Source organism: Trypanosoma brucei, chromosome 1, assembly GCF_000002445.2.
Source record: "Trypanosoma brucei brucei TREU927 chromosome 1, complete sequence".
Classification (NCBI taxonomy): Eukaryota; Euglenozoa; class Kinetoplastea; order Trypanosomatida; family Trypanosomatidae; genus Trypanosoma; species Trypanosoma brucei.
Window position 1 is genome coordinate 477,894 of NC_008409.1, and position 22,092 is coordinate 499,985.

Below are 22,092 nucleotides of genomic sequence, written 5' to 3' on the forward strand. Positions count from 1 at the left end.
AAGAGACGGCGAGACAAGTACGTGTGGAGATGTCGCGAGGTTAACTGACAGTGTTGCATTATTATCTCTCTTTTTGTTTTTGTTGTTGCTGTTGTTCATTTGTGTGTCTTTATGTGTGCCTTCGGTTTGCAAAGGGGAGGGGGGAATGATCGCTTTATTTTATTTTATTTCGAATAGATGAACATATATATATATATTTTTTTAAAAAAAGAGAGTAGGTTTTGTGTTGTCTGGGTGGTGGTTCTCCGTGTCGTTCTCTATCTTTCTTTCTCCCTCTCTTACCTTTCTGTATTCTGTCGACCTCTTGTTTGTTTTTGTTTTTATTTCTTTCCTACGGGTGAACGATTGTTTATTTTATTATTCAAATTTAACGGACTTTGAGTATGTCTTATGTGTTAATCTTTTTAGTTTCGTTTGTTGTTGCTGTTGTTGTTGTTTTGTCTTTTGCTTTACTTTATGTTGTTGTTATTGGTTGCTGCTATTTATTAACCTACGCAAACGCACAGGTGGTCTCGTTTTCTCTTCACAAGGGTTGGGCCAACTTATTTGATTTTTCTTTTCTGCATCATCGTCATTATTAGCACTGCAAATGCAAAAAAAAAAATCGAAAAGTAGGAAACGGAACAATATATTGATTATTTTATTTAATATTATGATAAAAAATAGGAGAAACCGTCAGACGCATTGGGTGGTAGCGGTGTGCGCAGCACTTTTTTTTTATTTTCAATTACCCTCCTCCCTTCCTCTCCCCTCCCTTCCCCTTCAATCTTTTTAATCTTTATTTTTAATAATAATAATTATTATTATTATTTTACCCCTTTCGCCACATTGGCCCCTGCACACACACACACACACACATCCACCCTTTTAGTTCCCTCATACAAAAATAAATGTGTCTGACTTGTGTTTTTTTTTGTTGTATTCCACACTTTTTTGAAGAGGATGAAAGGAAGAAGAAGGAGGAGGGGTAATGCAAACCAGTGTGTTAACACAATTCACAGAATCGGAGACGAGTGTTTGTGCGTTGTAAAATATTCCAGTAAATAAATGAATAATGCTTAAATATGTATATATACCTGTTTATTTTATTTATATGTGGATCGTTGTGTGTCATGATCCGTGAAGCAGAGCGTAAAAAATTCGGTCGTGTGTGATTCCAGTTAAAGGGTGACCCTTGCAATGATCAAAAATAACAATAACACTAAAAAGGGTAATAATTAACAACGACAAGAGCAACAAGTGTGCATGCGGGTGGGGAGAAAGAGAAGAAGCAAAAGAAGGAAAAGAAAAGAAAAGAATGCGTTGACATGCATACACACACGCATATATTCATATATATATATATATATATATATATACATATATAACTTCAATGATGAGGTATTTGCGTGTGTATATGCGTGTGAAGAGGGGAAAATATAGTTATGATTATTATGCATTGTACTTATTTGCGGCCTAATTTCCCTTTCTCGAAACACAGTTCGCTGAATTTGGCAGCTAAAATGCCCCCTACCTACACACAGACACACTTCGCTTATATGTGCATTTATTTGTATTTATATGAACGTAGCTAAAATATTTTAGCTTCCACTCACACTTTTTTCTCTTTCTCCTTATTTTTCAATTGTTTTACAAGAGGTATATATCATTTTTACCTCAAGAAAGAACATCACTATTTCCCCCAACAGGTTAATAGGCACAGACATATTTTTGTTCATACCTACACCAAAAGTTGGGGGAGAAAAGATAACACGGAATATAAGAGGGAAGAGGAGAAATAAAAGAGCAGTGAAGCACACACACACACAGGGAAGAGGGATCGATTACATTTCCTTCCAACCGGCGGAAAAAGGAAAAGAGGGGGGAGGAAAAAACAAACAGTTCTCAACGTTAGCTATATATGAATCGTGCTCGAAAGCCAGAACCGCCGTCGACTCCATGCGCTCGGCGCGATTTTCGAGGCACCACTACCGGACGCCGCCCGGGGCTCCCATCGCACAACCGAAACGGAAATGATGCTAATGCAACTTATCCCATTCCTAATAATCGTGTTGGCAGGCATTTGAGCCCCGCTTGTGGAAAATATGGAAACCGTCCGCTCACCGCAAAACCGCGAAAACGTCTCATCAGTCGCCGTAGGAACCGCCTGTGGTATGAAAACGCACTCGCTGATGCGAAAATAGTCCGGAGTCCGCTATGGGAACACCTTGACGATTCCGACGATGCGGCAGTTTTTGAGGGGTGGAACTCAAAAATGCGGAGGCCCCGGAAGAATTTTTTCTACCACGGGGCCGGGCAAAGTTTCGATGGTGCTGAAGTGATTGATTCCCTATTCATGTTGGCGTGGATGGAAGAGCAGATGGGGAGAAGGAAGAAACAGGAGGGAACTCAAGGTGATGGAAACGCAACTATTTTTCGAGGCGGGTCCGCGGAGAATAACGTTGACCGCAAGGCTAATAATGTAAAAGGGAAAGAACAACAGCAGCAACTGGTCAATGAGGAGTCGAAACGCCACGAAACTCATCCCACCGTGAGGGAAGATGAAACAGACCACAACCCCGTGGAGTGTCAAGGGTATAATAGGAGTAGGACCGGTGAAAGTCTTGAGTTGACGCCGAATTCGTGTGATATATCGTTCAAAAGCATGTTTAGCACCAGATCGAGGAAACGTAGCGGACGTGGGGATCGCCTACGGTTTTCATGCGCCAGTTTGTACAAGGAGTATAGCAACATCAACACTGAGGAATGCGAAGAGAAAGGGGTTGGTGAGATCCGTGTGATGGAATGCGCGCGACAGCTTGGAAAGGCTGCTGAGGAGCAATTACAGGAGGGAAGCCGTGGGAGCCGCCGTGTTATGGACTCCACTTCTTGCGGTATTCGTGAACTTCATTCCATTCAATTAGCAGAACTACCCGATAGTGTTGTGAAATGCCCCTCGGGAAGGCGACAGAGCGGAGAGCATATGTTACCCAAACTTGTAAAGGGGCGTGGGGAAACAATCCACAACACCAGCGAGGGAACGGCACCCCTCTCCGTTCTTCGTAAAAAGCTGACCCACACCAGGGGACATAAGACTTCGGTATCTGACAAAACCTATCCACAGAATGCTCCGTTCATAACTAAGGGACAAAAGTCTGCCACACTTCGGAACAAGGAAGGGGGAGGAGATGTGAGCACAACGAATCAACCAGATAGTTCATTAGGTGTTACGACCCAACGGCAGGGCAAAGGCAGAAATGTAAGCAGCAAATCCACTCACGGGAACGCTTCAACGTTTACGTTGAGCAACATATTTGTCAACCATATGGGATCATTTTCATCCTCAGTGTCACCACTAGCCCCTCATCTCCGGAAAAAGGAACTTTCCACGGGAACTCAGCAACGTAGCGGTCGTTCCAAAAACGATACGCACTGCGAAGGCTCGGTTCGGTCACGAGCTCCCCAGAAACTGAAACGTATCGTGTACCCCGAGTTCTTAAATGCACAAAGTGGTGGTGAACACCGGGAAGACAACCATATCACCACGATTCAAACGCCCCGTTCATGTGGGAGTGGCTATTTTGTGAATTGTGAAGGCATGAGGTCCACCTCCGTTTCATGTAGTCGTCATATGGGAGGCGGCGCTAAAGACTCCAGCATTTCCACTTTTGAAGATACATTTTGCTGCAGAGGCAGTTCTCTCCTGCAAGTGATGTGCAACACAGACAAAAATTACGCTACAGATCGGGAGCAGACAAACTCCACTGGCAATTTATGCTCTAGTGTGAACCCATATTACTTTTAAGCGTGCTGCGGCGCAACTTCATGAATCAAGTCACGGGAGCAACGAAATAAGAATATCAAAAGTCTTAAAAATGAGGAAAACAAGAAGTGATCAAACGACGTTTACGATTGCTTATGCTAATTGGCTTTGAAAGGAAGAATTATCGCCATAGAAGAGAGAGAGAGAGAGAGAGAGTAAGGATGTCACTAACCCTATTTTCCTTTACAGTCGCTCAGTTTTGCTGTTTCTTCTTATATTCCCTTACAAATTTCCCTAGCTTTTTTTTATTTCCTTGTTCGCACGTATTCAGATTTGTTCTTTTCTTCTTTACTTCGTTTGTTGCTTGTGTTTTATTTTTTTTTCGTCATTTACAAGTTCTGTACTTTTTATTGTCGTTGTTGCCATTTGCTCGTTCCCACATGAGCGCTGCTAAAATCCCTTCTCCGCTTCTTCACTCCGGACTTACTTTTAGCTGCCATCCTTTTCATTGTTTGTTTGATGTTCCCCCCCCCCCCACGTGTTATCGCTCCGCATTTCATTTATTTATTTATTACAAAAATATATGAACAAACAAAGATATGCGCACGCATGTGTTTGAGGGCATTTGTATATTTGTGAATACGTCCCTTGAAATGTGCCACTGAACCGCCCTATTTTCAAAAACAGATCGGTCGTCGTATTATTGCTATTTATTTCCATTTTTTTTTTTCATAAAACCAGGTACACCAAAAAAAAAATTGAAAGAATTGTTGGACGAACTTGCGCTTATGAGCTCACTTAGTTAGCGGGTACAAAATGAATAAAATAAATAAATAACTTTTTTTTTTAAAGTGCGGGGATAAATAAAAAATAACACAAACAGCTGAACTTCTAGAAGAGGTGTCTTGACCACTTTTTTTTTTATTCACTTCGTTTTGTTCCCATACCTTAATCTCGTTCGCCTTTTTCAATCATTAAATAAGCTTCCATTATTACGATTGAGAGTTTTCGCTTTATTTATTTTCCCGTAAATATATATATATATATATATTAGAAGTGAAAGAACGAATAAATAAATAGTGAGGTGCTCCCTTAACGGAGTGAATTCTGTTATGTTATGTTTTTTGTTAACTCTTCTCTTCATTTTTTTTTCGCGCGGTTAAGAATGGAGCTCCGCTCGAATTGCATTTGAGTACTGAGCTTTCCTGCTGAAAGTGAGGGAACTGCTTTCGAAGTAACATACGGATAAATTTGCCGTTTGTTTGAAAATTTACTAATTTATTTGTATTTTAATTTTTTATCTATTTCCTTTGTGTCCTCATTCCTGCTACATTTTTTTTTATAAGTATTGAGTTGCAGAGCTTAGGAGGAATAAACACGTAGTTTTTTTTTTTACTGCATCATTTTTGTTTGTTTGAGACCTCCGGAAGTTCCTGGTTTTCTCCCTTTTTATTTATTTTGTTTCATTTGTGTTTGATCATATGTATTCGCTTATTAATATTTTTGATTCATCTGCCTGTGTGCATTACTAGTGATTTTATAGTGGGTGGGCATCGGAGTAGTGAATTGTTTGTTTGTTTTACCCTCAATTCCGCACTATATATATATATATATTTATTTATTTATTTACTGTGTTGTTTGTGTTGTTAACATTGCGATCGCCGTTTGCTACTGTTTGCTCGCAGTTTTAACACATAGTTTATTTAATTATGTGTTTGAGTTTATTGATGTTTATGATATTTGTGTTTCGGATGTATTTTTGTTCGCAGTGGGGCACCGCTGGACGCTTTCGCGCAAAAAATAAATATACGTTAATTTTGAAAGCGCTGGGAGGTTAGGTGTTGCGGAGAAGCCGCATAATTTTTTTGATACCTTTTCGCGTGTTGGTGTTGTTGTTTTTTGACGTGCCGCAGCCGCAGCTTTAATTTCTAAGGAACTCAATGAGTTTACAAAAAAAGGAGGTAGGGCGCCTTCGGGTGGACATTTTGTTGGTTCTCAAACGTCATTTTTTTTTTTAATAAATAAATAAATATATATATATATATATAATGTACTGCCAAATCTGTTGTTTCACCATCTCGTCATCACTACCACCGCTGCTTTGCTTAAGCAAGCGGCTGATGATATGTTCAAGTGTTCCCTCTCATTCCCGTTATTTCTTCCCTTTGCACGTGGCACAAGCACATCAGGGGACGGTGAAGAGGGAACCGAAGAATTCTTACAAAAAGAAAAAGACGTCGTAGTTCGCAATCAACTCCACAAGAAATATATATATATATATATTTAAATATATAACTATTTAGGGAAGGGGAAAGGAAATAATAGAACGGAATCGTGAAAAACATACTATTGCTGCATGCTTGTGCGGGCGATAGTTCGGTGCTTGTCAACTTGCTATAGTTCCTATTAGGAGCTCAGTTCCCGGCGTTGGTATTCCCTCCGCCACCAGTGAAATTATCATATTTGTTGTTGTATTGTTTTATTTTTTTGTTTATCTTGAAATTTACGACGGCCAACTGCGGGAAAAAGAGGAGGTAACTACGGAGCAGCGCAAATGAATGAATCCCACATGTGTCATCAAAGGCCTGTTTGCCTCAACGCCTTCACAAAACAACCCGCTTCGTCACTGGCGTTGGCGCCAACAGCCGCAGTTACGCATAAGGTGAACAGTATGAAAGTGCAACCAACGGCGGATGCACTAAAAAGCAAAATTACGCTCAATGAGGGACTGACATGTATTGATTTCCAACCGGGACGTCACCTCCTAGCTATTGGGTGCACGAAAGTTGTTCATATTTTGGAAGTGAAGCAACTGGCAGAGGGGAACCAGTCTTTCACTCCAACGCGTAGTGATAGCGGAAAGAGAGGAGGTGCGGAGAGTGAAGCTTTCCAGTCATCACATCTGCCTCATTCCTCCGGTCACATGGGACTCCGGCAGTGTGGTACGTTTTGTAATATTTCAAAGGTGGAAGCAGTTGCTTGGTACCCGGATACAGGTGAAGATGTGCTTGCCTTTGTGCAGCGAAATCGTAACATCACGATATTGTTCGACACTATCTCTGTCAAATCTAACAGACGCGTAACCAAACAGTGGATCCACAAGGCTTCAGATCGATGTCTTATCTCTTCCATGGAGGCGGGGAGTTCTCTGTCAAGTACAGCGGTGGTAAATGCTTTGAATGCCACCTGCACGCCCATCTTCGGTGGGTCAGCACCAGAGGTACCGCATCCTACTTTCCATGCGAAGCGTGACCGTGAGGGGCGTGGTATGGTTGAAGTGATTATCCCGACCGGTCACAACCACGTGGAGCGCATCGCCTGGGACCCACACAACGCATACACGTTGGCTCTGGCAGCTGATGCGACTCATTTCGAGCTATGGCATATCCCAGTCGTTGATGATCATGTTCACATGCCGCGCCTCATCCTAAGGCCACCAGCTCATGACGAGCGTTCCACGACGCGGAGCGTCGCCTTTTCCCCTTCTAACCCTAATCTCATTGTCGTAGCGGTGCAGCTGACCAACGCGGGAAAGGTTATGATATATGATCGCCGTCATGTAGAGGTTCCACGCTGCGTGACGACGATGGGACCGTGTTTTGCCGCCTCATTCCACCCCGTTTACTGTGATTTACTTGCCGTATGCTGTCGAAAAACGAAAGCGAAGACGGATTCTCGAGTGCAGTTCTTTCGTGTGATGGATGAAATGCGCCCAGTGGGAGTGTTGAAACTACCCGCTCCCGCAAGTGTTGACAGTGGCGCTACCACTTTCCATTCCACAGGAGCCAACTCCGCGTGGCCTGTGACGGAGCAGAATATCCTTCCACCCATCGACACTGTTGACCCTCTTAATAGACTTCGCTGGCGCCCTGCTGTGAAGGGATCTCAGGGAACAGCAGTGGATGTCACCGTCGACTCTGCAGAGGCAATAATTGACAAAATATCCTCGCAGTTGTGGTTTGCCACGACATCGATTAATGGTCAAGAGGTCAGTGTATGGGATGCATCCAACGTCTTTTGTCCAATCTTTTCCATCAAAAGTATATCTAACAGGCGGAATGTGTCACAACGTGAGCGCACCTTACGGGAGCCGACGGATTGTGTTTGGGTAAACGCGTTGACGCTGGTATGCGTGTTTAAAGATGGGGAAGTGGAGCTTATCTCACTATTTGATGAGGCGACAGAAAGCAATGAGACGCTATTTCGTTGCGCGAGTGAGACGACTACCACTAGTGACCCAAGTAGCGACACTACCATCAACAAGATGGTGGATCCGGGTACATTCAGCCTTGCGGCCGTACTTCCCACCGCTGCTATAGTGCCAGATTTTTTTGGTCAATGTTTGGTTGTACGCAACTCTTCTTCAGCGCTGCGCGAGTACTATGCCAATGCGATACGTGCAGACAAGGGTAAAATACTGGAACTAATGTTGTTAGAATACGGCGCGGAGTGGGGCAGCAGCATCAGCGGAGACGGAATCACTTCATCCAGTGCCGCTTCGTTTCCAATATCAGGCACCTCCTCAAGTACAGGACTGGGAGCGGTGTCACGTGGTCTTAGGGGTACTACTCGTATAGCCCCCGTCGCACAAACACCAGCAGACCGAAGCCAGTCGTCTCAAATAAACGCAACATTTCGCCACAGCCATACGCGACCGTTATTACCGAACTCGGGGTCATCTGTTGATCGTTCGCGCAGTCCGTTCGTTCTCGGGGCAGAGACCCCGGGAGTAGCAACCGCCGGCGTCGCGTCGGCAGCGGGAAGGCGGCACGAGTCGCTATTCCCATTTCTGATCTCCCTTGCTTTGCAGGCACAAACAACGAGCACGCCGAGAGATAACCTCCCTACTACCAGTGCTCCAGCGGCCTCAAGTGGAGATGTGCTAGAATTAGCACCTGACCGAGAAAAGCAACAGGAAGAACCTCATCGAACAACCGCAAGTCATGTCATCACGGCTCCGCCGCGGCGAAGTAATTCGACATCCCACAACGGCTGCGCTGATATATGTTATGAAAAGAGCCCAGATGGGAACGCGCGGACAGTTGGGATGCGACCGAGTCACAACGCATTTTTGAGGCAAGAACGTCAGCAGATGCCCGCTATGTCTCCCTCTACACCCAAAATACCCTGTGCGGACATACTTGAGTTAGTGCTCCCTGCAGTACTGTGTCCGAACAGCGCCTCCATTATAAGCCCCCTTTCACTTATGGGATCAGGAAGCGACTACAGCCGGTGCATGTTACCAAACGCTGGTGTCGCTCCTGGCAGTTGCAAGAGTAGTGAAGTCTTGAACTCCCCACTCAGTGATTTGCCATATACGCGGGGGGTACCGTACTCCTTCAGAGAATACGGTGCCAGTGGTCGAAGCACCAGCCCCCGTTCGTCCGCTGTGGCGTCACCAACTGGCTTACCAAAGCATTCTTTAGCACAACCACTACTACTGGGAGTGAAGTCACATGTGAATCCAGTGATTGAACATCACATCATCTCCTCCGACATGCCCAATCTTACTTATGTCGAGCGCCTGTCAGAGCACGACGCGTTTGTACGCTATGCTAGGGAGTGGGATGTTGGGTATGATGTTGCCCGAAAGATGATAAGCGACCGCTATTCCGTCAGATGCTCAACGGATAATACAGAATACGAAGAGCGTAAAGAGGGCCAATATTTAGCCAACAAACGCCACGTAGACAGACGCTTTGCGAGACTTATGGCACACAACGCAAAAGTTTGTTTTATTCACGAACGTACTATGCGTCTAAAAGTTGGCGCCTACTCAAGGGAGGGAATAGCGAATAGTAGTTGTGAAACAGAGGAAAGAGGACTGTGCAACGACCTCAACAGTTTTGCAGGGCAGTCAGCCGATATTCGTGGGTCTTTATGGGCATCCGCCAAGGAAATATGGCGTAACCACAACGTGCCATACATCGCTTCACACGTGGCTTTACTTTTAGACTACGCATCACTAACTGGTGACGTCCAGTTCTGTACAGTACTGTACCTTCTGTTCTGTTTATGGTGGGAGCAACGACACGGGTCCATGCTTAGCCACCCCTGTCCATTTCTTCCCAGTGCTAACGCTAATGCGAGAGAAGGCCACAACAGGAAATCAAGCCAGTCTGCAGTCACAACTTCTGAGGTTGGTGGATGCTCCCCACAACGTTGGCGGTTGCGAGCACTCCAATGGGTGGAGCAGTATGCATCACGCCTGTATGCAATGAAGTTATACGTCCCTATTAACGAGTTGTTGCTAGTTGTTCCCCATGTATTAGGAGACTCCAACTCAGGTTTACCGCGGTCAGAAGAAATTGCGCAGAAGCTATTTACGTATTTGTATTGTGGAGTGTGTAGGAAAACCGAGATCGTGCCACATCACACGATGAGAGAGAAACTAGGATATCTACCGTCAAGTTTGTCGGAACAGTTATCGCTTGGAAGGAGTGGAGGGGAAGACGACAGGCAGGCAAAAACTGATCACAGTAGTGATGAATGCACAGAAACGTGTGATTCCAGCGGCGATTCGACACCACTGTCAAGCATGCGTTCTTCGTCAAGCTCTCTTTCTGCGCTTGATGGAAAAGACACGCTGGGAAGTGTTGTCGGCAGTGAAGTTATAGCTTCAGAAAGGATGAAACCAACGAGTGCTGCTTCATACGCCGGAAACGAGCCTTCAATTTGTGGGCCCGTCACATATCGTAATGCTGTTTGTAGGAGTTGTACCAGTAACTCCCTCATGACTTGTATGATATGTGAGGAAGAAGTGGAGGGGATGTATATGTGGCTGCGTTGCTGTGGCCACGGTGGGCATGTGCAGCACATCGAGGAGTGGCTTTCGATAAGCAATGAGTGCCCCCTATGCGGCGTGCCTATTATGATGAAAGAGTGAACTGTTTGCGTAGACGTGGTTTGTCTGTAGAGTTATCGGCGTCCACCGAGACAACTCTACCTGGTAAGTTCCTTCATCTACATCAAGGGTGCATTTGAATGACCATATACACTTTCTTCCGTCGTTATGGCCCCAATCTCATTGACTTAGGAAAAGGAGAAAACAAGGGAAATAGGGGTTTTTTAGTTGCTTTTCATACAGAGCGTGTTTTAAGTTTCTGTGCAAACAAAGCCGAACAACTTTCTTCCCACGCGCGGACGTCCGCCAACTCTACAGTTTGGCGTGAAGAGCATGTATTTTTCCTCAACTGAGACTAAGCTACCAAACGATTACGCTTCCCTTAGCTTTGTTTTTTCCTGTCCTATCATTGTTCTACGTCCAATATACTTGCTTTATGTTTTCTAACCCTTGTAACGCTGTGCGCGAGTGGAGTGGGGCGAACACAAACAGCACGTATATATATATATATATATATACAGATATAGACACATAGAAGGATGCCGTCGCCCAAACTCCTGTATTCGGTGGGTTTACCTGAATTTTATGCTGATGGCTTTGCGTTAGCCGTACCACCCCCGCCACCGGCAGACATGCCTTCACCCTTCCTTGCACGTCGGCAGGAAGGGAGTAGTGAAGAACAAGGTAAAGAGGAAGAAAGCGTGGGATTTACTCCGAGAAACTTCCTAGTGGCACCCCATGTGTCACAGGCCACTCCTACCCCAAGCACCACATTGACGTCCAGCGATCCATGCACAGTTTCCGCCCCTCATGTGCACGTCTCGGAAACCTTGTCAGATCACCTAGGGCCATGCACCTCATCCACGCAGAGTTTTCAGACTCCGAACAATGCGACAGCAGGCACCTCTAGCACAACGCCGACCTACGAGCTGGCACAGCTGTTGTGTGATGCCGTGATGAAGTGTTACAGACGGGAGGATGAGCTTCGGCAACAACTGCGAAGGGTGGATGAGGAGAAAGAGGACGGTGGGTGGCGTGCATATAACAGTAAATTGAACAGCAAGGAAGTGGCACCTCGTTCAGGGGCATTTCCACGTATGGTTGATAGCATCCACTCGCTGAAGTGCAGGCGCCGCCAGCAGGTGCAGTTGAACGAAAATCACATGCTAAACGTGACGCGGGTGAGGGAGACACCCCAACTGGTGAGGGATGCAGTGCAATATGCTCAACAGCTTATCGAATGGCGCTCTAACAGCGACGACAACTCTAACATCAGCGTTGATCCAATCTCGTCTAACACGGAGTTCCCAAACACAGAAAAAAGACATCAGCACGGACGCGCGGAGCCGCCAACTCAGCCAAACCACCCATGTGGTGAGGGTCGTGATTCTAGTCATATGCTTTATGCAAAGTATCCACCTCCACTATTCCATACAACATCATTCGCCGACGGTGTTACACGGCTCCTGAGGTGGATTCGAACATGGCAGCGATCATCCTCGGCAGCTGAGGCCGCCGAACGGGCCCCCAATGGGAGAAGAAACTTGAAGAGAAAGAGAAACACTACGACGGAAACGGAGTCCAAGAAAAGAGCAATCTCTTCAACGGGGTTTCCAGCTTCCAACGAGGTGGATCTGAAGGGGCGTAAGCAAGGGGCAAGAGGCGGAGTGGTAGGAGTAGGTAGCACGGCAAATGCGAGCGTTGAAAGCAGAAGCTCCAGCAGCAGTTCGTCCAGCAGCAGTAGCAGCTCGAGCAGTAGTAGTTCTAGCAGCAGCAGCAGCAGCAGCAGCAGCAGCAGTTCGAGTAGTAGTAGCAGTAGTAGTTGCAGTGATGCTTCTCAAGAAGCGCAGCAGCAACAAAAAGAGCAGCGGACATCTCTCCAACGTTACTACGACACTTGGCTACATGTAGCCGACACATTGGCCAGTGGATGCGTCAATAGTACCCTTGAAAGTGGTTTAGCAATGGATCACATGGCCCACCCGGGACTCCCTCCAGAGTTGTGCCGCAAGGCGGATCGTGGACTCTTGAGTGACCAAATTATGTATGACGAGCACGGAAACAGAATGCGTAGTATGCGTCTCGCTCGCAAGATGGCGAAGGAGCGCGCAAAGCAAGAAAAGAGGCGTCGTGTGCTGGAGCGGCGTCGCGGTTATTTTGCACGTGACGAGGAGGAAAATAATATGACCGCGTTGAACGTGTTACTGTCTGACAACATTCGGGTAGACGACAAGGGCAATATGTGGAAGCATGACGTCGAAGACGACGTGACCAGTATTGCTATGATATATGGGCCGTGTGGAGTGGGGAAAACGGCCATTGTTTATCTAGCAGCGGCCGTGCTCGGTTATCGTGTGGTGGAAATGAATACTGCGGTGCGGCGATGCCCGAAAAATATTGACCGACTTTTATCGGAACTGACACGCAGTCACAGACTCAGTGGTTTGGCGAGTTGCAAGCCGTTGATGTCAATTGAGGAGGAATTAAAAAAACTGAAGACGGAACAAGCGAACGAGGCCGAGTTAAGAAAATCAGCTGCCAAATCGACACCGGTGAAGAATAAAAAGGGAAATGCTATTTCTGCTAAAGCGGTGGCAGCTTTTTTCAAGAAAAATGTTCCGGAAAATGTGGTGGATGTCCACACAGAAGGGATTGTGGAAATTGCGGTATCGACTGAGAATGACAACCGTGCACGTGAAAAGGAAAAAGAGGCGGCAGCGAGTGCAGCCCAGCCGTCCACGACAACGCCAAACGCTACCTTGGATGAAACGACGCGCACCATATTATTGATTGAAGATGTAGACGTTATTCTCGGTGACGAGAGCATGCGGACTTTCTACACGGCGGTGAAGGATTTGGCTCAGCGCAGTAAAGTTCCGATCGTCCTCACAGCCTCTTCCCCCCCTTCCACCACCATAGGGGGTTCAACCGGGCGCCCTACAAAAGTGGTTGCGGCGGGTAACGACCCTGTCCAAATGATTCCCATGAGTGCAGTTCAAGCAGAGCAATACTTTGGGAGGCGGACACCATTCACGCGCATCGGCCCAATGTCACGTAGTGAACTGTTCGCACAGATGGTTGTTGTTGCTGCTGCGGAGCGCGGATTACTATCGCTGCGCGAGGACACGGTGCCTTGCCCGCCCAAGAAAAAGTCACGAAGGCGACGGAGGGGGAAAAGAAAGGCAAACTCTACCGAAGGAGAGACAAAGCCTAAGAAGGAGAAGCTGATCTCGTTCACAACGGTTGTTGTGAATGACGTGGCGATGTTTGAAAGCCTTGCTGATGCACTACGAGAGGAGGTTTACGGAAATGTCGAGGATATCGAACAGTGCCACACATTGAATGACCAGACGGATGTTCGGAGGTGGCTTAATCGTCTGCAGTATCTGCTCTTGCGTGAGTTCTGGCCAATGAACTGCTCCACATTTACTGATGACATCACATCTCTCCCACTAACAATCATCGAGGGGCCACCAACGTCTAAGATACATCCAGATACAGACGACACTGAGGTTTCTAGGAGCGAATGGGATGCGCGGCTCGGCCGCATGTTACGCGAATCTCCCAACGCCGTCCGCTCTACAATTGCATCCTGCTGGGAATGGAACCATTTTCAATATAGTGAGGAGGCAGCCTCTGTAGCGATACATTCGACAACACCAGCGGTTACGCAGTTTTCCGCCCCGGGGCCAGGCGGTACCACAGGTGACGTTACAGATGATGGGGGCGCGGATGTGCCCCCATGTGAAGCTCGTGGAAGCAACATTATTCTCAGCTCGCAATGTCCCTGTGGCGAATGCGACGCCTCCTTCATGCCCTCTGTTGATATGCGCGATCTCTTCGGTTTTCGAACACTGCTAAATGGTCTTCCTTCACCTGAGCACGCACGGAACTGCATCACGACTAACGATCGCATGAATGCCTTCGGCTCATGGTGGCGCCGCACAAAGAAAAAGGAAGCAGCGAAGCTTTTCGTGGCAGGTTGCAGTGAGAAATCGTACATGGACGTTATCGGGTTCAGCTGTCTGCTTCAGCAGTCTACTGTTGTTTTACATATAGATTAGATTAGGTGTCACATTTGCGTACTCGTTTGTTTGTTGCGTCGAATATTACTACTATTATTAATATAACTTTCGCTTATCGCTATTTGCTGTGCTGTTGTATCATTCGCGTGTATGTTGTCCTCTCAGGGTACCTTTCATTCGGTTCCCTCTCTCCACACACACATTTCTTTCCATTCGTTCACACATGCGGACCCTTTATTATCCGATAACAAAAAAATGGGCGCAGCCTGATGCTAATCTTTAAGAAAATCTTCAAAACCGTTTAAAAGCAGGGGGAAGAAAAGAGGGAGATATGCGGGAACATAAAATAGTGTTCTTGTTACTTCACAACCGACGCCTGTTTGCCGCTTAGGCGCTGAGACAATGAGAACAACAACAACAACAATATGGACAATGAGAAAAGAAGCGGATAGAAGGGTGAAATGAAACAAAACGGAAACAAAGGGTGCCGTAAGTTGAAGGGCGAAACGGTGCCGACCAGGGGCTGACGAAGGACGTGGGAACGAAAAAAAATAAGGCAGTTATGACAACACATAGGAGAAGCAACAGCAACCCTCCTTTGTTTGTTTTATATTGGTACGAGTGGAAGTATACAGATAAGTAGACGCAATATACACTAGATACAATTTCTATCCTTTCCACTTCACCTTCCTTTGCCATTCAATACATTACAGAAACTGGTGAACAGGATTTCGCCCCTTCCCTTGTTTTCAACTCTGCTTGCCTGTTGTCCCTCGTATTCCGGAAACTTTTTTCTCGCACCACTTCGTTTTATTTTGTTTTTCGTATTTTTTCCTCTGAAAACTCTCCACTGCGTCACGCTATTAGCTCTGTTTTTCACGTACACACACGTAACAGCCCCTTCTACTCTCCTTGTTGCTTTTTTTTTCATTTTATATGTCGATCTCTTACTTCGGTAACGGGAGGTCGCATCCTTTGTCGGTCACGGGCGTGCGGAACGATACAAACGAAAACAAAGAAAAAAGGCATAACCGCAACACGATTGCGCGTCCATCAACCCCTTGTACGGCGGTGGTGATCGTCAGCATTTGTGTGTGGTGGAATAGCTGTGAACAAAAAGGAAAAGGTAGTTGTGACTACGGCAGTGTAAACCACATCGTTAACCATTTCAATTTGTCACGTACGTTAGCCTCAGTTCCCCCCCCCCCTAAGTCAGGATTTATTCCACACGCACCCTGAAAGGGAAAGGAGACCCCCCTTTCCTATACGTATCGCCCCCGAGTGAAAGTAACCTTTATGTTACCATCCTCTCAGGACCAACTACCGAGTGAGAAAACGAGTAGAACAACGGCGGATGCGGTGCGACGAGTGGCCGCTTATCCCATAGACTTCAACACGGCGCAAAGCAGCACCATAACACATCAACAACAACAGCAGCTTAAAAGCTGTGCCGGTATTGATTTGAACCTCCATCCGTTATGCCAACAGCATTTTTACACAGGAGAAATGATGCGCGGAGGGGAAGGGAGTAGAGGCGCTCTGATCCCCCACGGGAAGGGGACTTTACTGTGGGTGTTGTATGCTACAGCCCCAGATATTTCCTTCACGGATCCCTCAGGGTCCGTGGGATTACCATACGAATTGCTAGTCCGTGAGTTCGGGGAGGTGAACACACTGCGTGATGCTGTGCTGCTTGCCCTTTGCGTGTACTCGGGTTCATTCAACTCTGGCAAGAAATGGGGCGGTGGTAGCCTCACCATCTACCCCCAGTGCGTGAAGTTAGACTGCTGTTGGGAGGATGGCAAACCCATGTTGAAAAGAAACTACTGTGTGCTGTATTACCCGGCCTCGTCACAGGCAGCGTCGTGCGGCGATAGTGCTGGGAGTAACTCCGGTAGGAGCGGTGGCAGTTCCGATTCTACTGCCAGTTTGGGAACACTACTGAGAAGCGGGCTGACACGCGCTGGGAAAGCGGCAACTGCATCGACGGCTAATCATCAGTATATTGGTATGCTTACCATGACGACTGTTGCCGGGAAGGCACAATGCTCCCTCACAGCGGGGCTGGCTTGGTCGCAACACGTGCAGTTTATGCCGGATGGTATAGGAGAGATGTGTTACCAGGGAGGCGTACGCTACTGTGGTGAGTGGAAGTCTGGCAGACAGCATGGTTTTGGCGTGGAATTTGACCCAAACGGCTTTGGGAGTATGGTATACATTGGTAGATTTGAAAACAACCGTCGGTGTGGTACGGGTACCTTGTACAATTGCAAAGCAGGAGTGGTAGTTAGTGGTACGTGGAGTGAAGGAAAGTTGTGTAGTGCAGTAGATGTAGGACTACCAAGTTGGCCCTTCGTGCTTCGCAACGCCCAGTGGACGAACGTTGATGAATGGTCGTTCGAAAAGGCTTCCCTAGTGCACTCGGATACTTCACTGAATGGTACATGGGAACCTTTGTTCTCAGACTTTGATAGCGCACTCACGGACCCCGCAGATCTTGAAAAGGAAGAAATGTTGTTGCAGAAAGGTACCAACGGGGGTAGAGACTCAGATGCTGATGGTGGCGCCGACGAATGGGAACGGTCTAGTGTCATCATGCTGCTTCGATCTTTCCTGCAGCGAACGGAACTCAAGGCGACTCTCATGCTCTTCCAGCGCTGCTTTTATTTCTTGTACAAACCGTGTGCGGGGGGAGCGCGGTGGCTTGATGCAGAGATGTTGACACCCCTGAGGAAGTCGAAACAGCAGCAGAATGATGGCGAGCCGGCAACAGTGGGGTCTTCTGGAGCCTCCCTTCCAGTGTTCGCAAAGCTCCGTGATCTTGGTCGGACTGACTGTGGAATTTCATTTTTCTCAGACCGTGGGCGCCACTGGTGCGCCCCGTCGTGGTGTAACGAGATGGGTTTAGGTAGTGGAGGGGGGAATAGTACAGGTGGGGATGGTTACGTTGGTTATGGTTGCTTTCACACGGCAAGCACTGCAGAGGGTCTCGCGGCACGTCTGCCTCCTGAGGCACTCTTCAAATGGGCTGCTCGTGACCTTGCTTTCGTTGTGTCATCGGTTAGATTGCGTTTGCTGTCGTGTATTGCTTCACATCCGGCAGCGGGTAGCCTGGTGGGGAGCAGGCACGTCCTCGCAGTTTGTTGGGATACAGTGTACTCTTTAGTGGCACCGGTCATGCATGATCTTGCGAGTGCCGTGGAAATAAAAGCGTACTTGGAAACTTCTATGGCATTAAAGCGATGCATAAACCTCTGTCCTTCAGGTTTTGTTTGCTCCACTCACTTGTCAGAAGCTAGCTCTGCAGCGGTGAGCAATGATGAAATCCAAGGAGTGATAAGGCGATGTGGTTTCGTCTTCTCCTCACCCTCCCGTCACTGGCGCCGTCGTGCAACGGAAACAAATAACGGTAAACTTCTGCAGTTCGGACCGTATGTTAGTAACGAAATAGATTGTACTAGTGAGGAAGCTGTAACTTATGCGACACCATCTACTCTGCTCGCCGCTTTCGCCACTCTCCGTTGCTATGCCGATCGTCTTTTCCCACGGAATGAACTTCTGCGAGAACGATGGATGAGTGGTAGCATTGCCAACGCCTTCACGAAGGCCGCGGAAGTGCATCCGCAACTGGCGATGAGTCCTCCTGCCGTACTTCGCGTGCTGGCCACCCTCGCTACAGAGGTCAACCCAGCTTATCCCTTCGCCATGGAAGACGTACTCGGCATAGATGAGCAGCGGGGCGTGACGCTCAGTTCAACTCGCATCGATAGTGGCGACAGAGATGCGAGTATAACGGATGTGATGTCATTACTTCTAGCTGCGCACGAAAGCGCTGTACGTTTGCGGCATGCTTACCCTAATATTCGTCATGTGGTGAGTTATGTGGTTTCCTCTGGATCAGGAACGCACAATGCACACAGATTCGATGCCGTTTACCCTCTTGATGAATTAGCTGTCCGTACCCGTTTTGTGCTTCTTGGGGTTGCCGCTGAAGTTGTCCAGCAGCAGCACATGTGGTTCGGGCGTTTGGTTAGTAGGGATAACGTCAGGAGTGGTAACGGGGAATGCAACAATAGTTACCTATACTGTTCTGATGAGGATGTGGCTCATCCCCAAGTGATGAGTAATGATGCCTCCGGTGATGAGCTGGCCCAAATGAAGGAGCGCGCTGAGCGTGTTTTACGGCTGCCTGTGTGGGTGATGCAAGAGCAAATTAGTAAGCGGTGTGCAGATCAGCACACGCCAGTGGGAAAAGGTGAGAGAAAGCTGCAAACGCAAACTCCGTCAACGGAGGTATTGCGGTGGGTAATGAAGTGCGTTGGATCCATATTAGAACTACCGAATGTTTCCAAAGTACAGGGCCAGTCGACGCAGCAGGCGAAAGCATCAAGACAGCGGTCGCTCGACTCTTCGGTAAGGGTAACACAAGACCTTTGGCAAGCGGACCCGGTTCTGGCTGTTAGCAGTGAGTGTAACGACGAAGATTGTGGTCGTAGGGAATCCCTAAGTGACAGTGGTCTGCTGGGTCAGTCGTTTAAGTGGAAGCATTTCCTTCCCAGTATTCCTCCTTTCACTGTTGCTGCTGCTGACGCCCGCAGGCACACCGTAGCTGTCGAACTCGCCGCAACACAGTTTATCACGGGAACGCAACCAGACGCGCTGCTAACAAGTGGTGAAATTCTCAATTTTGCACTGATTCAAAAACTTTTGGCAGACGTAGGTGTTACTGCGAAACTTTGCATGCGCTTCTGTTACGACAACGAGGAGGACTCCCTCTTCAGTCCGCAGTTAGGTGCTACTCGTGGTAACGGTGAGGACTTAACTCTTTCGTTCAATTCGTTAAATGCTGCCGCCAACGAGGAGGAAAGCGACACTCCGGCCTCCGTGAGTTGCGTGGGGCGTGAAGCAGAATTTACACTTCATATGGGGTCGGACTTTATCGGATCGTTGTGTTGGGATGTTTTGGCGGATGCGTGGATGGCGGCTTTGACGTCCCTGCGTACTGAAACAATGGATGTCCAAAGGCTAGCAAAATTGACAGTTGTTCGTCAATCTGATACCGGAGATGTTTGATGTCAGGTGCTGCAGTTTGCTGATGAGCGGAGCTCTACGACTTCATTAATATGTCATCTCTTCTTTTTTATTGTTGGTGTGTTTCTTTTTTTTTTTTTCGGTGGAACTACCGATGGCCCTAGTTGGCGATGCAGTCCCCACCAACACCACAACGGTGTTATGTACGAATATATCAATATGTGTGTTCGTATATGCATATATACTTGCTTTACGTCTAGCGACTGGAGGAAGAAGTTAGCTGCCTCTCGTGTTACGCAGGGAAAGCTAATGCTTGACGTGGAAAAAAAAAGGGAAAAGAAAGGAGCGGAAAAAAGTGTATGAATTAAATGAGAAAGACATGGCTCCACGTAAGTGGCCTCTTTCGTGCTGTGTCAGTACTACTGCACATCTTACTGTGTGTGTGTGTGTGCATCTGCACTAGTCCTGTATCATGCAGCAGAAGGTTAATGGTGTTTGGATTTACGTGTAAATTAACAATTTTTACCGTCTTTTCTCTCCTCTCCTCCCTCTTCTCTCGAAGCTGCTGGTCGTCCTTACATTTGACCACAACTACAAAAATACATTCAAGAAAATTTCCCTTACTCTGTTCCAAGTAAGAAAGGAGGGAAAAAAGGCGATGAAGGGATGTACGCTCCAGAATAACTTCAATCATACAGCACCATTTTGCGGTGAATGGAACAGCACGATACTGAGTGGCTCACTGCCACCCAACAGTGGCGGCAGTAGCTGCGTTATTAACCTCATAAAGGACGAAGTTCACACTGTTAACGGTAACACACCGCGTGGCATCACCATCACCAGTGACACCACAAAAGATGGCGTTTTTTGTACGATGGATGCCAACGGCTGTCCATTTGCAGTTGATCGGGAAATAGAGAGAGGTGTAAATAGAATGAAGGCAATCACGAAACACGGAACATGCCACATGGCGTATGCAACCAGCGGCGGTCGGACGTGTGACGACTCATACGACCGCAGCACACGGAATTATCACGATGAGGAAGATGAGGAATGGTACGAAGAGGATGAAGAGGAAGGGGAGGACTCACCTCGCATTCACATCATCGATGAGCACCGTGACGGGCGGCTGTTGGGTAATATATTATGTGGCATGTCTAGAGCGGGGGAGCGGATATCACAAGGGTTAGATATGTTATCGCCACTAGAAAAACGAAAATCCGGTAGGTGCGCGGCTATAGAATCCGTAGACTATAATAATACGCGGAGACGCGGCGGTGGTGGTGCAGAAACCCAGAAGGGGTTGTTTCAGAACTATTACAATACGGGAAGGGGAAGGTGGGCAAGTAGAAACCATTGCCGCACCAACGGTTGGGATGAGTCCGTTTCCGTGGAGTCTTGTTTCTCCCACACATATAACCAGCAGTGGAGGGGCCGCGAGCCGGACTACGCCATGATGGAAGCCCATGCGGCTCTGGACGGTCGTTCGTTTTGTGAGGGCACTTATCTATCAAGTACAAAGCTATCGGAAAGAAAAAAAAGAGTTGCCTTATCAGGGTCCCGTGTTTGCCGGGATGCTGGAAAGGTAATTGTGCAAGACAACTGCCCATATGACCACAAAAAACGGCACAAGGGAAGACGCCAGTGTCAGTCGCCTTTCGGTGAAGAGAAAATAAGGGCGAATGATCCCTTTGATTCACCTAAAAATGCGATCACCCACATAAAGAAGGCAGGAAGTGCTGGTAGTGATGACAACGACAGCTGCAACCCGCATAGCAAAAGCCCGGGTTTAACTGGAAGTGGAAGCAGGTGCAGCCAAAAGGAAACAGCGGGAAGGAGCGCAGAGCAGAGGAATGGAAGTGGTAAGGCGGCCTCACCCAAAACAAGTCCACATAAAGACGAACTGAAGGAGAAGGAAAGTACTGTCGTCAAGAAGGAAAAAGTCTCGTGTGGTTGTTTCGGTGGATCGCGTGAAAAGCGTTAGATATGAGTCGAACTCGCCTTTGGCTCACATACGTCATTGTTCAAGCACACAAGTTTTACGAACTCATGGGGCAGGGAGGGGGACGGTACCGGTAGCGGTGGCTCCCCTATATACAACATTGTGATACGCGTATGCAGCTACGAAATATTGTGGGTAAGAGCATATAAGCAGGTGTATATGTGTATGTATTTTGTAGGGTTATAGATTTTTTTCTCGTATATTGTTTTGGGTAACTGTGACGGACATGGGGGGGGGGGTTTACATTATCAGGGAATCGAATGGAAGCAATACCATTCTCCGCCGTAGTGTCCACTAGCGTTTCCCAATTTCCCTGACAGCGTTAGCGAAGCTGGCCTCAAATAGAAAAAAACGGTATGAAACCGTAAGCAAGTTGGTGTATACATGTACACTCCTCTACATGAATATAAGTGATCATATGGTAAGGATCGTTTCACTACAGCCACTC

General features: G+C 47.3%; 8 protein-coding genes across 8 annotated transcripts, besides 5 other annotated features; all 8 read left to right on the top strand.

Moving 5' to 3' along the window:
• Positions 1,901-3,784, top strand: TB927.1.1850 (hypothetical protein, conserved; the record flags this gene model as incomplete). The annotated part of the gene is made up of 1 exon (XM_001218886.1): positions 1,901-3,784. The coding sequence occupies one exon, from the start codon at positions 1,901-1,903 to the stop codon at positions 3,782-3,784; it is 1,884 nt and encodes a 627-aa protein (XP_001218887.1).
• Positions 3,785-3,897: 113 nt separating this feature from the next.
• Positions 3,898-3,994: a sequence feature (Signal anchor predicted for Tb927.1.1860 by SignalP 2.0 HMM (Signal peptide probabilty 0.000, signal anchor probability 0.999) with cleavage site probability 0.000 between residues 33 and 34).
• TB927.1.1860 (hypothetical protein, unlikely) lies at positions 3,898-4,329 on the top strand (the record flags this gene model as incomplete). The annotated part of the gene is made up of 1 exon (XM_001218887.1): positions 3,898-4,329. One exon carries the CDS (start codon positions 3,898-3,900, stop codon positions 4,327-4,329), a length of 432 nt encoding a protein of 143 aa, XP_001218888.1.
• Positions 3,958-4,026: a sequence feature (2 probable transmembrane helices predicted for Tb927.1.1860 by TMHMM2.0 at aa 21-43 and 58-76).
• Positions 4,069-4,125: a sequence feature (2 probable transmembrane helices predicted for Tb927.1.1860 by TMHMM2.0 at aa 21-43 and 58-76).
• Positions 4,330-5,867: 1,538 nt separating the features above from the next.
• Positions 5,868-5,916: a sequence feature (Signal peptide predicted for Tb927.1.1870 by SignalP 2.0 HMM (Signal peptide probabilty 0.986, signal anchor probability 0.000) with cleavage site probability 0.557 between residues 17 and 18).
• Positions 5,868-6,029, top strand: TB927.1.1870 (hypothetical protein, unlikely; the record flags this gene model as incomplete). Its single annotated transcript, XM_001218888.1, has 1 exon — positions 5,868-6,029. The coding sequence occupies one exon, from the start codon at positions 5,868-5,870 to the stop codon at positions 6,027-6,029; it is 162 nt and encodes a 53-aa protein (XP_001218889.1).
• A 12-nt stretch (positions 6,030-6,041) lies between these two features.
• Positions 6,042-6,047: a repeat region (telomeric repeat hexamer TTAGGG).
• A 249-nt stretch (positions 6,048-6,296) lies between these two features.
• On the top strand, positions 6,297-10,628 carry TB927.1.1880 (hypothetical protein, conserved; the record flags this gene model as incomplete). Its single annotated transcript, XM_001218889.1, has 1 exon — positions 6,297-10,628. One exon carries the CDS (start codon positions 6,297-6,299, stop codon positions 10,626-10,628), a length of 4,332 nt encoding a protein of 1,443 aa, XP_001218890.1.
• Positions 10,629-11,125: 497 nt separating this feature from the next.
• On the top strand, positions 11,126-14,650 carry TB927.1.1890 (hypothetical protein, conserved; the record flags this gene model as incomplete). Its single annotated transcript, XM_001218890.1, has 1 exon — positions 11,126-14,650. One exon carries the CDS (start codon positions 11,126-11,128, stop codon positions 14,648-14,650), a length of 3,525 nt encoding a protein of 1,174 aa, XP_001218891.1.
• Positions 14,651-15,547: 897 nt separating this feature from the next.
• Positions 15,548-15,850, top strand: TB927.1.1900 (hypothetical protein, unlikely; the record flags this gene model as incomplete). Its single annotated transcript, XM_001218891.1, has 1 exon — positions 15,548-15,850. The coding sequence occupies one exon, from the start codon at positions 15,548-15,550 to the stop codon at positions 15,848-15,850; it is 303 nt and encodes a 100-aa protein (XP_001218892.1).
• A 57-nt stretch (positions 15,851-15,907) lies between these two features.
• TB927.1.1910 (hypothetical protein, conserved) lies at positions 15,908-19,684 on the top strand (the record flags this gene model as incomplete). The annotated part of the gene is made up of 1 exon (XM_001218892.1): positions 15,908-19,684. The coding sequence occupies one exon, from the start codon at positions 15,908-15,910 to the stop codon at positions 19,682-19,684; it is 3,777 nt and encodes a 1,258-aa protein (XP_001218893.1).
• Positions 19,685-20,300: 616 nt separating this feature from the next.
• On the top strand, positions 20,301-21,626 carry TB927.1.1920 (hypothetical protein, conserved; the record flags this gene model as incomplete). Its single annotated transcript, XM_001218893.1, has 1 exon — positions 20,301-21,626. One exon carries the CDS (start codon positions 20,301-20,303, stop codon positions 21,624-21,626), a length of 1,326 nt encoding a protein of 441 aa, XP_001218894.1.
• Between the last annotated feature and the right edge of the window lie 466 nt (positions 21,627-22,092).